This window comes from Lithobates pipiens, unplaced genomic scaffold (assembly GCF_037356315.1).
Source record: "Lithobates pipiens isolate NorthernLeopardFrog02 unplaced genomic scaffold, aLitPip1_a1.2 Scaffold_18, whole genome shotgun sequence".
NCBI lineage: Eukaryota > Metazoa > Chordata > Amphibia > Anura > Ranidae > Lithobates > Lithobates pipiens.
This window is the reverse complement of record NW_027507758.1, coordinates 297437921-297451627: the sequence shown is the minus strand read 5'-3', so window position 1 is coordinate 297451627 and position 13707 is coordinate 297437921. Positions and strand designations below refer to the sequence as shown.

At 39.6% G+C, this 13707-nt stretch overlaps 1 protein-coding gene across 1 annotated transcript in view; it reads right to left on the bottom strand.

The window, feature by feature from the left end:
* Positions 1-215: 215 nt before the first annotated feature.
* Positions 216-13707, bottom strand: part of PDSS2 (decaprenyl diphosphate synthase subunit 2) — a 358375-nt gene continuing 344883 nt past the window's right edge. Inside the window, exon 9 of the mRNA XM_077487165.1 lies at positions 216-7074. Within this exon, the coding sequence (XP_077343291.1) occupies positions 6916-7074 (159 nt within the window). The 3' untranslated portion in view covers positions 216-6915. The remainder of the gene's footprint in view (positions 7075-13707) is intronic.

Genomic DNA, 13707 nt, shown 5'->3' with positions numbered 1-13707 from the left:
CTTATTTGTGTATAAAGGAATCTGGCAGCATGGCCAGCTTTAGTTTGTACATTTCTACATATGCCCTATAGCTGAGGATAGTTTTAAGTAAGGGACAACACTTTACAGACGTGCCCTAGCATGGCAGTTTGGATCCAACATGACAGTTTAGTTGTTTCTTTTTGCTGGCTAGTGTGCGTATATGGCTGTGGTAAATAATTCACAAGACAATAAAGTATAGTCTAGGCAGGTTTGCCCTGCACTTTTATTTAGCAGCAAATAAACATTTTTAATGCAGGAGAGCTTTGTACAGAAAATCTATAGCGTAATACAAAACATCTGTTTGTCCAAGCAATTATTTAAACTCAGGTCAATTCCTGACCAACAAGGTTCCCAAAACAAACAACAGCACTTCTATCTTCTTGTGTTTTGTAAGCAGTAAGCCTTTTCACCCAGCAGAAGGCTCCCACAGCAGAGAGAACAAGCGGAGCCCTGATCATCAGTCAGCTCACATATATAATGGCCCGCGGACCGCTGAATCTAATACTGAGACTAATATTTAGGTCTGGCTAAAATGTGGACCCAGCAATGAAGGCTTGTTCCCAAATGCTATATTAAAAGCCTCTAGGCCACAGAACAGGACCTTTTATGGTTCTAAGAAAACAAGTTTGTCCATATCAGTCATAAACCCTGGAGACCCTTACTATGTCCAGGCAAAAAAACCTAGGCATACACATACATCTTTTTTACCTTGATTAGAGAGGCTACCATCTATGATAGGCAAAAGCAGCACAACCGATACATAGATTTAGGGTTTTAATCTGTTATTTACAGATTTAAATTTTCAAAGCCACTTTTTGGAAGCCACATTTTTACATCATCTGTAGAAATTTCAAATTTAAAGAAGCTGTGTGATGATATCATAATCAGCAAAATCAAATCCACTGTATATTAAAAATGTAGTATATACAGCATTTGTATCATTTTACCTTTGTCTTATGAAGTAGTCAAAATGTTTTTATACATCTTGGTGAAATTAGAAGCTGGTGTACCCTTATGGGGCCAATCTGGGATTAGCGTTCTTAAAGTATGAGGCCGCCAGTTTAGACATTTGCCTTGCAGAAATGATGGCTACAACATATACCACCTTGAGAATTTCATAGAGATGTGACATGTCACAAATGGGTTCAAACAGCAGTCTTTAAAATGCCGAGAACCAGATTCAGGTCTCAGAATCACAGGGGAAGGAAAAGGGGGAGCTACATGGGAGACTCCCTGTACAAAGGTCTAAATAAAGAAATGAAATACCAACAAGAGCAGAAACCTGGTCCTTAAAAGCGGTGATAGCCAAACACTGGCCTAAATCCAGCAGCAGGAAGGACAGGATTTGTCCCATGGAGAAATTCCTATGCCTTCCATGTCTAATGACAAATCTTGCCAGAAATAGACTTCCTAGCTTTTAACAACATGGGAATCAGAGATTTAGATATGCTTTAACTCAAAAAACCTGAGCTTCCACAGCCATACTGTTAAACTAGGCAGCTGTGAAGCAGGATGGCAAATTGGCCCTTGGGGCAGAAGATCCTGACAATCTGGAAGTGCTTAAGCCTCTGCCAGAAGTCCTACCAAGTTGGCGAACCACATCCTCCTGGGCCAGCCCAGAGCAATAAGGATCACCAGAATGTCCTATCTTGTTCCTGAGAAACAGAGGGAAGAGATTTTGGCGGAGCAAAGGTAAAGATCTGGATGTACTCATTCAACACAACAACCAGAGCATCCACTGCTTCAACTAAAGGATTCCTATACCTAGAGACAAAACTCTTAAATCTGGAGGCCAGGAGGTCCACATTTGACATCCCCCACCTGCGACACAAATCCTGGAACACCTCTGGGTGTGGGCAAGGCCCTGTCAGCTATGGAAATCTTCCTGCCAATTGTCTATACTTGGAATGTACATGGCAGAAAGGCGATAACATGAATCGCTGCTCTTGTCCAGGTCTGAATCCAAACTATCTGTCTTGCCACAGTGAAATATCAGGTTTCTCCCTTTTGGTTGATGTACCCCAGCACCATATAATTGTCCTCATAAACCTAGATCAGATGACCTTCCAGGAAGGTCCAATGTTCCAGAGACAGCCAAAGTGCCCCGAAGGCCCAGGATGTTGAACAGGAAACAAGATTCTTCTGTTGATCAAGCCCCCTGCATTGATATGGTGTCTAGGACTTCTCCTACGCCCAACAGGCTGGCGTTCATCATAAAGATCTTCCAGAAAATGGGAAGGAGGACTTTCTTGATTCCAGAGCCAGGTACTTAAGCCACCAGGCCCAAGGCAACCTGGTCCCCCATGTTAATCACATTGTTCTGTCCAGGGAATTGATTAACCTGTCCAACAACATAAAGTGGTGCTAAAGAGGTCTGGCGTTAAACTAGGCAAATAGGATTGACTCAAAAAAGGCTACCATCAGTCCCAAAACCTTTACAAAAACAATCTGACCTGAGTTCTTTTCAGCATTACACCAGGATACTCCAAATGAAGTGTAGGCCCCAGTGATGATTCCTAAAAATTCACCCATCTAAACTGCTGCAACATCTGGATAGTCAAATCCAGATGTTTGAGAGAGCCTGTGCCAACTGTTCCCTAAACAGGAGGTCATCTAAATATTAAAGTAAGGGGATGCTTCAAGATTGCACTAGGGCTAAAACTGGGGTCAACACCCTAGTGAACCCCTTAGGTGCAAATGAGATGCAGAACGGTAGGCCCACAAACTGGTAGTATAGAAGAGCATACATTAAAGTGAAGGAAACCTTGATGCACTGGAAAAATGAATATGTTGGTATGTGACATTGATATCCACATAAGCTAGAAAGTCCCCTTGATGCAGGGAGGCATAGGCCGATCTGGTGGGTTTTATCCATAATTTCTGGACTAGAATTAATACAATTGAGGTGCAAGATGGAATGGATTCCCACTGTGGGTTTGGAAACAGCATATAGGTTAAAAAAAAAAATCCTAGAAACCATGCTGCCACAGGAACGGGGGGGAATGACACCTACACAAGACCAGAAAGGACTTAAATGAGATCAGCTAAAGTTTGCGCATACACAAAAAGAAAGCACAAAATGAGGAAGTAAGCAGTGAAATTGATCCAAAGAGACATTCCTCAAAAACTAAGCAGAATAAATGTTTCTTATACAAGAATTCTGCTGCCCAGAAACTTAACCAAGCTGTTCACACGTGTAGTGACATGAGACCTTTGCAAGAGAAATTTGACCAGCTAAGCATTGTATGACAAGGTATAGATACAATGAGAATGTTGTGTTTGCAAATTTTGTAATAAAGTCACAGAATAAAGCAAAGACTTTGTGACATGACTTGGTGTAGAACAATTAAAGCCAGTGATAGAACTTAGAGTAACTTGGAGCAAGAGCAGTGTATTCCACTAAATGAAGAGTAGGAAGGACCCCTGCAATAGGGAGAAAACAACTTCTACTATTTGGGTATAATAGTTGCAGACTTCTTTTCTTCAGAAAGAGTATAAAATCCACACCTGATAATGGATATACAGAAAAAATTGACTGAACCAGAGAATTCAGCATGTCTGTGTTGGAATTAGCAGGGGAGGTGAAAAAGGGAAGTTAGTGAACCGTGTCAGGTGGTCCCCAACAGACACACAAAAAACTTTGTAATAAACCCCCTACACACAAGTTCTGCCAGTGATGGCATATACAGAATTACCCCCCCCCCCCCTCATTTGTGTGCAAGAGATAGCAGTGAAGGCCAATCCTTCAAATGGACTACAGTACCAAGAGCAATGAGGGGGTCTGTTACATGTGCCCTGGTACTTAGTGGCTACAGAAGGGAACACAAGAAAGTAACTGCATTGAACACTTAGATATGACAGGGCGAAGTACTGTATTAAGAACACTGGAGTAAATTCTTAATTTCAGGATAGTGCTGCTGCTTGTGAACCCCTTTACAGGTGACATTCATGGCAGCTCTTGAAAATCAGCAAGTGAAAGTTTCAGAGTTAAACACTGTAGATATTTAACTGACCATGGTCTACGTTGGCAGAGCCTCTTCAACTTCTGCAGCTTGTCCAAAACTCCTCAAAGCACTGGCACCACCAGTCCTCTTTGACAGCAGTCTGTATGAACATCTCACACTGTATGGTAGAATAGACACACAGAGAGTTCAGGGCACAGGAGTTCGTAATGCACAGGGTGAAGGGCTCAGGACTTGCATAGTGTACAGGGGTCAGGATTGGGTATTGTAGCGAGGGCTTAGGAGTATGTAAACAGAGAATGTAGGGTTCAGGAGTACACAATGCAGAGAGTGCAAGGGTCAGGAGTACGTAATGCACTGATAGTAATACAGTCATGTCCGAGCTTACAGAGTTTCAAAGAGGGCAAATTGTTGGTGCCCGCCTAGCTGGTGCCTCTGTGACTGAATTTGCCAATTTATTTGCGGTGTAGCGAGGTACAGTATCACAGGTTATAATGGCATATAGTTTCCAGGAAAATGTTGTCTACTAAGAATAAGCCTGGTCAAAATGGTCAACTGGCCGAAAGAGACAAAAGGACATGCGCAGGAGTGTGACCCAGATTTTTGCATGAAGAGTGGTATCAGATTCCATTATCTACCATCGAAGACTTCTATTACTCAATTCTCAGGTGAATTCAGGCTGTCTTGGGTGCCAAAGGTGGCCCAACACCATATTAGGTAACAATTTTGTTCTTTTACCATACTTGTTTGCATAATTATGTCCAACCCCTGTACTTCTACAACATGTGTTGTAACATGTAGGTGTTAGGGCTGTAACACCACAATTAGTGTATAATGGCATGAAATGGAAAAAGAAAAACACATATGAAACACAGGGGTTGATTTACTAAAACTGGAGAAGTCAGAATCTGGTGATGTGCATGGTAGCCAATCTGCTTATAACTTCAGCTTGTTCAATTATGCTTTGACAATAAAACCTGGAAGCAGAGCTGCACCAGATTTTGCACTCAAGTTTTAGTAAATAACCTCCACTGTCTTTTATATATCTACTTTCAGCAGTACTTACATACAACAAAAGGAAAAAGAAGCTATTTCCTATCCAGTTGAAAGCAACAAGCTAAATCACTGATAACTTTGTGACATGTCTTTCTGCTAGGTGAGAGGAAAGGAGAACTTAACTGAAATAACTTTACTTCAAGTGTCTGAGTGAGCGATGTAATGAAATCTGTTTGCTGTGCTAGCTGTCTCCGGATTGGGCTGTAATTACACCACAGAAGGAAGAAAGGTAGCTGAGTCTCAATCTAGATCATTTGTGTAAACTCAGCCTTCTTGTCAACGATGTTCTCACGTTGCATGCATGCAAACCACAAAAATCATCTCCGATGAACAAAACAGAGACAGGCTCAGGTTCCACGATGTGATTACCTTATATTCTGTCAATGGCGTTTTCAGAGGTGTTTAATCTGACAAACTAAGGTTAGAAAAGAAAACATTTTGCATACCGAGGAAATCCACTCGTTCATCTACATCCAATACATAAGAACCCAAGTCCAGCTTGACACACTATCAAATATATATTTTTACTTTGGAAATATTTACTGTTTTCTACAATGTAATGGCTGTGCAATACATTTACTGTTTGGGATCCCATCCAATTTAGATTTTATTCTTTTACTTTAGACCACCTTGGAGAATTAGAGACCTAAAATATATATAAAAAAAAAAAACTAACAAAACAAAACAAGAATCAGTGATACATTCATTTTGACAACAGTATAAAATCTATCAATTCTGATATGATTGGTGTATCAATGTATAAATGTATAATAAATAGTATTTAAGAAATTAAAATAAAAACAGATATTTCTAGGCTCATTTACCAGGAAAAGAATTCAAATAATTGTAAAAACATTGAAATCCTTTGAAAAAAATAAATTAATATAAAGGAAACATGATTATTTTGTCAATGCATGCTAACGATTCCTTGTTTTTTTTTTATTCCAATCATATCATTTCTCAGCGCACTTCAGCAAATGTCTTCAGACTGGCTGAAAATATGTTCACACATACATCTACTCATAATTTTATCATTTTGATAACTATCTCTTTAAAAGTATATCTAGGTAAGGTTTTAATGATCCTAAATACAATTACTCATATTTTATCATTGACTGATTATATTTTAATTTGGACATTGAACAGGTTAAAAATTCATGTTACATGCATTGCTAGGTCAATGCACCTTTCAGTCAGAGAATACTAATGTTTATAAAAACGCGCAGTGATTATTCCTGCAGATATGAAATGTAAACTGTTGAAAGGTGCAAATGTGGGACTCTTATCTTCAACAGAATACAAATAAAACAACAGTGCTTTAATGAAGAGTATTCTACAAAGGTCTAAGCGAACACCTAAATGAAGCAGTCTCTCATTTCATGGTAATGAGGAGTGTCCTTGATGTGGGCTCACACTGCATAGATATGCTGAACTTAGTTTACAGAAGAGATTTCCTATTGACACCTGCAGAATCCCACCCCTTCTGTCCTCCAAGGAGCAGGAAAACCACAGGCCACCACACTGGCGCCATCCCTGGCTATGTCCAATCAATAAGGACTTATTTCCTGGCCATTTGCTGAGGTCACAGCAGCAAACCTCATTAATTATTTCTACTTGTTTAGCCTCAAGTGTGCTTCTGGCATGACAAGAGAAAACGATTTGACCTTTTTTTTTTCTCTTCTATTTTTATCTTTAGTTATTCAAACAAGAAAAAAATAGTTTCAACACTCATTGCATAATGTGGCAAACCAAAAGAAGACTGCAGTTAGGACCTCCTGATGGCAATATAATTTACAGTCCACGATATTTAGGCTAAATAAAATAAAAAATAAAAAAAATAATAAAAATGAGCTGCAACATTGAGCCACGTAGAGTGTCATGAAAATCTGGTCACAGCATATACAATGTTCTCTAAGGCGGATCTGGCCTTTGAGGGAGGGAAGCAGTGCAGGGTCTCCAGAGCCTTGTTTCCATGGTAACGGCACAGGTCAATAGCTGAAGTCACACCTTTGCCAGCCTTGATTGCCTCCTGCAACTGTAAGAAAGCACAGTTACATCTGAAAAGCTGGTTGTGTTGTCACATGGCATACAATATTTGTTATTATGACAAGAGAAGAATCTCATCCCTATTGTTCCTAGCAAAAAAACAAAACGTGCATCTCGACTAAAACACAAGACTGCTTGAAGAGATCACCTTAGGTTGAATGAACATCAGACAGTTTTTTGTTTGGTTAAGTGAGAAAGATGTCAAGGCTAAAATCGTTATCTTTCCTGGCTGCTTACTATTTGCAATGACAGCTCTTTGCAAAGAGTCTAATATCTACAAAAAAAGCTGCAGCTTTTGTGATGAAACACCCTAAATTCAGAAGTGCGAAAACTGGTCAGTAAGTGATTGTTAATGCCATTATGTAGAATTTTACTTGTACAGGCTTCATACTAGATCATTCATGATTTCCTTTATCACAATGCAGTAGGTAGAAAATGTTAGATACTACCAAATTTAACACAGGATTTAGCAAATGCTAAATGCTCACGCAATATTATGTTTCTTCTTTCACAACAGAATTCACAACAACGATTATTAGTGCTCAACATGACTTTTCAATTGTAATCTCCTAATGCCATTTCTGTTACCCAGTGAAAATACCCTGCAAAGAGCTGTGATTACAAGTGTTGTAAATTAGATCCGTAGGAAAAGCTATTGTGTTCTTAGAACCCAACTGAGCTTCTTACAGGCTGGTGATAAATCCACAACAAATGCATGCTTTAACCCTTCCACAGCTAACATCCTGATAACAATCACATCTTGTATTTTAACCTTTTCACTGCTAATACCCTGGCTAAAAAAAATGAACACATCCGTGGTTTAACTATTTCATTAATGACATCAATTTCCCCACTTAAGGCCAGTACAACGATAAGAAAATCGGCCAATTTTCAGATGGTTAGTCGGGTGTTTTCAACAGTTGTTTACAAATTTTTGGACAACAAAAGCTGAATGTGCAGGCTATGAAATTTTTATCCTACATGAACACAACATCCAATTTTCGTTTAATAAGTAAGTACAGTTTTTGTCCGAAATAAAATCGTAAGAGCAAGACTACGCATGCTCAGAAACGAGAGGATGCATACAAAACAATTCAACACATTACCTCACTTCTGAAGTTGAATTCTGTTGTATAAGTAATGTCTGCATTTTCAATATGAGACTAGCATGCAACAAAAAACGGATGAAAATATGTCCAATAATCCGATCGTGTGTACGAGGCTTTACGGTTTGAGTAGAAATGTTTTCTTTTTTTTTCAGCCTAAATGAAACTGCAAATGTATAACTTTTCTTTAATCATTTTGCTGCTGGAACTTTTTTTTCTTTTTACATATATTCTAAAATGCACATTTCTCTTTGGTTCATTGACAGACACAGCTCCTTTAATTCTTGACCTTAGGATTATCACGCCACCTTCAGGAGAAGACTCTAGTCCTCTCTTGAAGGTGGCGTGATAACCCTAAGGTCAAGAATTAAAGGAGCTGTGTCCGTCAATGAACCAAAGAGAAAAGGTTTTTTTTTTTTACGGTGAGTACAAAAATCTCATTTTTTGTCCTGAAAATTACCTATAAACCCAAACCATTAACCCTATCATGACTAAGCCTATTTTTGGCATTTGGTGTTTACAAGTTAAAATACATATTTTTTGCTAGAAAATTACTTGGAACCCCCAAACATTATATATATTTTGTTAGCAGAGACCCTCGAGAATAAAACGGCGATTGTTGCAATATTTTATGTCACACGGTATTTGCGCAGCGGTGTTTTAAACGCAACTTTTTGGGAAAAGGGACACTTTCATGAATTAAAAAAAAACGAAACAGTAAAATTAGCCCAATTTTTTTGCATAATGTGAAAGATAATGCTACGCCGAGTAAATAGCTACCAAACATGTCACACTTTATAATTGCATGCACTCGTGGGTTGACGACAAAGTACAGTACCTAAAAATCTCAATAGGCGACATTAAAAAATTTTTTTACGGTTACCAGGTTAGCGTTACAGAGGAGGTCTAGTGCTAGAATTATTGCTCTCGCTCTGACGATCACGGCGATATCTCACATGTGTGATTTGAACACCGTTTACATATGCAGGCGCGACTTCCGTATGCGTTTTCTTTGCTTTGCGAGCTCGCGGGGACGGCGGCCGCTTTAAATTTTTTTTATTTATTTACTTTATTTATTTTAAAATGAATAAATTGTTTTAAAAAAAATAAAATAAAACATTTTGATCACTTTTATTGCTGTCACAAGGAATGTAAACATCCCTTGTGACAGTAATAGGTGGTGACAGGTACTCTTTATGGAGGGATCGGGGGTCCTTTATACTTCAATGTATTCAGATCGCCGAAAACGGCGATTCTGAATACTGTATATTTTTTTAAAACCGGCACCATTGGCAGCTGAGTAAACGGGAAGTGACGTCATGACGTCGCTTCCGTGTTTACTATGAGGATACTGGAACGAAGCCGATTACTGCTTTGTTCCACTTCCTTTCCAGCAGCCGGAGGCATCGGAACTTGAATCGGTGCTCCCGATCGAGTGGGAGCACCGGGAACAGCGGCGGGAGGCGGGGACGTCCCCTCCCGCATAACAGCCGAGCTGCTTTTAGCCGCTTCGGTTGTTATGGCTTGATAGCCAATCGCCTGCTGTAAAAAACGGTCCCAGGATGATGCCTGCAGGTGTGGGCATCATCCCGGTATACCCCCCGGAAGCCGAGTAAGCACATCTGCGTACGCTCGGCGGGAAGGGGTTAAATATTTTCTGAAATCAGATAACCATTAGAATAAAAAGATAGTATTTGTAATATTTTATGTTACACAATAATTGTGCAGCTGTTTATCTTATATTTTACATAAAAATTCATTTTAGTGCATGAAAACACAATATAAGGCCCACTTTAAAAAAAAAAATTGAATATGAGACTGTGTCGAGTAAATAGATACCAAATATGTCAGGTCCTCAAAATTGTTTGTGCCTGCGAAATGACAACAAATTACAACACTTAGTGATATTAAAGGTTCTTTTTTTTCCCGAATAAAATAACAAACGTTATATTTACCTGCTCCGTGCAATGATTTTGCACAAAGCAGCCCAGATCCTCCTCTTCTCGGGTCTCCTGCCGGCGCTCCTGGCTCCTCCAACTTTCCAAGTGCCACCACAGCAAGTTGCCTGCTATAGGGGCACTCATGCATACTTTTTCCAGGTCCCTGCTCTGTGTATCCGCCCCTGCTCCCTTGTCACCTGCTGTGATATATAGCATCAATGAGGGAGAGAGCCTCAGCTCTTGTGCACATTGCTGGATCAAGCTCAAGTATGTATTTAGGGGGAGCTGCGAGGAAGCCACATGCAGACTGTTTCCTACCTTAGTGCATAGAATGCAGTACGGTAATAACCTTCTGCCTTTACAAACACTTACAAATTTTACATTGACAAATTTTACTTAACGGACTTGCTATCACAAATTGGCTTGTAGGCCCACTTCGGGCCTGATCACATCCACATTATACCCAAGAGATTTAAAACTCATGACTGCTATTGCAGAGCTAAACTTGAAAAAAGCACAGACTAAGCATTAGAACCTGTGTCGATTTTTTTATGTTGGTGCCTCTGCTGAAGAGATTTTTTCCCCCATACTTTATTGAACCCTTTTTTTAATGATACATTTAGTCACATATGAAAATCTAACATCACAAAATTGCATTTGGCTTCATAGGCAAAGCACAAAAAATCAATTGAAGCCAGTTTTCCAATCAATTTTATATTCATGCATAGAGCTTTGCATCACCATACCTTTAACTATTAAAATAAATAGAGAAAAAAAAAGGGGGGGGGGGTGGGGTGAGACGACTTCTTCCCTAAGGGGTTCCTTATATCCATATTTGGTGAGAAACTAGATCAAAGGTGCAAGATCAAGATATTGGAGATGCTGAAGTCTTTCCAAGCTCCCCATTTAGCTATGAATTTGGGGTATTTCTCCTGTAGGATCGCTGTCAATTCCTCCATACGCATAATATAATTTAGTTCGGACACCTATTCTTCAATACTGGGAATGACACTAGAATTTCAATGTCTGGGTATGATAGCTCTGGCTGCGGCAAAGACAAAGTAGGTTAGGCCCTTCTTAGCCATCTGTGGTGATCCTGGAAAGATACAGAATAAGGCCAGTTCTGGTAGCACAGGTAGTCTATTTCCTGTAATATGCGTTGTTAGTTGACTTACAGCCTTCCAGTACGGTCTCAGCCATGGACCACCACAGATGCAACATTATGCTAAATTCCTTGCCACAGACCCAGCAACTAAGTGAATAGTTAGATAACATCTTTTGTATTCTGCTCTGCTGGAGAGATTTGTCACCAGAACTGGAGGTGAAGGAATCTCTTCCAATGGAGGCACCTGTTTCAGTGAGAGGGTTTTTCTCTATGGAGAGACTTCCTCTCAAATCTTGTTGTGTCTGGAGGCCAGGAAGTGAACCCCCCCCCCCCACTAAGGAATATAAAAAAAATGTGATGGGGTTTGAGCTATCCCCTACTTTATCTAAAATGTTAGATATACTTAGGGGATTAATGAATCCTAAACTGATTATTTTTTTCAATTTTTAGGTTAAAGCTAATGACTTGAATCGCCTGGATTTTTTTTTATGTATCTGGGATTTCAGTACATACGGTTTTTGACCTGATGAAGAAAGTATAACTCTTTAAAGCTTCTCCTGACAATGTCCGTTCTAATAAAGGTATCACTTACTGTATTCAATGGGTTTCAGTGGTAACATCATCCCACTAAGCTTTTTGGGTCTGTTTCTTGCTGCAGCCAATATGAAGCAAAGCAAGGGATTCACATTTAATCTGCTGTAACCAATTGAATATAAAATGATAGGCAACTCAATCAGAGTGATGGGGATGTCCACATTATGGCTGTAGCTTTTATTCTTACAGTCTCCTAAGCTGGTCATACACTGATCGAAAATTTGGCCACTTCAGGAAGGAGTGGGCCAATCTCCATCAGTGTATGTTTCGCTCTACTTGACAGAAGTTGATTTCTTGATCGACTTGTGTTAAAGGAGAAATGCTGGAAAATGTTTGTCAATCAGTAGCTGCAGACACTGATTAGTGTATTCTGACAGCAGAGGGTCCCACTGTCAGAACATAAGTTCCCGACAGGGAAGTGGATTCCTCCATCTACCTCATCTGTGTGAATGGAGGAATCTGGTGGCTGAAAAAAAAAAAAAAAGAATCATCTATGGTCAGCTTTACTCTAAATGATATTAAGATGTGTGTATACTGTACTGCAAAAGCTTGTGGTAAAAAGCAATATATTTCTTGATCACCACAAAACTGTTTGCACATAACAATGTGTATTGGCTCTTAATTTGCATGAAGAGCCTTTTTCCCGTCTTGATTGTGATATTGGAGCTTGAAGAATTATTATTTTTTTTTTACTCCTACTCCTCCCCTGCTTGGCTCCCCTGCCAATGCTCCTGGCTCCCATGCTTGTTCTCGAGCCCTGCTCTGTGTATAAGAATCAATGGCTCCTGCTGCTTTATCTGAGCCAATGATGTGCAATAGAGCCAAGAGAGGTTCAGCTCTAGTGTACATCACTAGATCGAGATTGGGCTCAGATATGTATTTAGGGAGGCTGCATGCAAGTTCTGCCTTTACAAGCAATTTAATCACTATAAAACAATTTTCAAGAAGTTATTAATACATTTCAGTCAAATCAGAGATGAGCTACTTGAAGCAGGACTTTATGAATTCTTAAGAAAAAAAAGTGCTTTTTACCCACCTCTCCCCTTATGCATTCACAGAATGGCGCACAGAATATAAGGCATTCTGTGAATGGCCGCTAAGGGAAAGGGATTAATGACACTAAAACCCAGGATGTCAGGAGACATTTACCGGTTCAAAAAACGTCTGACATTCTGCCCATGTGTATGTCGGTCTGTTCGGCCAGCTTCTGTCGGACGTGCCTGCTGGAAAACCAACATCCAGATCAGCACTCTCAGCCAATGGCAGAGAGCGCTGGTCAGTGTTCTGGCGGGAGTGGGGGCATCTACCTATCAGAACACAACAGCTCAGCGGGGGAGATCGTTGTACTAACCTTGCAAAGTTAGTACAGTATCTCCGACCGGAGCTGACAACCCCGCATGCTGAACGCAAAAAAAAAAACTAACGAATAATGCATCCCGGCTTAACTCTTCTGTGCATAAGAGCTGCAGCTCTCATAACCCCAAATGACAGAAGTACGACCCTAGCTGTAATTTCCATGAATTGTACATTCAACACCCTTTATCAAAGATAACTTTTTTCTCCTAAGAATTTATAAAAAGGTCTGTGCCTGGAGTTTTGCTTTAAATCTGTATTTGCTGCAATACAATGCAAAACCTACTAGGTAATCATTACAGTTGAGATGTGTATACTGTATAAAGTGAAAAAGTGGATGTTGCAGTTGAACAGGTTCTGGGTAATTTCAGAAAACAATCCATAAAGAATTTCAATTTCCATCCACTGAAATAGACTGATTTGGCTGGTAGAGGCCAAATGTTTATAATAAAATATATATATTTTAAATGATCTATGTCATATCATTTTCAAACCAATGAAATATCAGTATTAGCCTAGCAAAA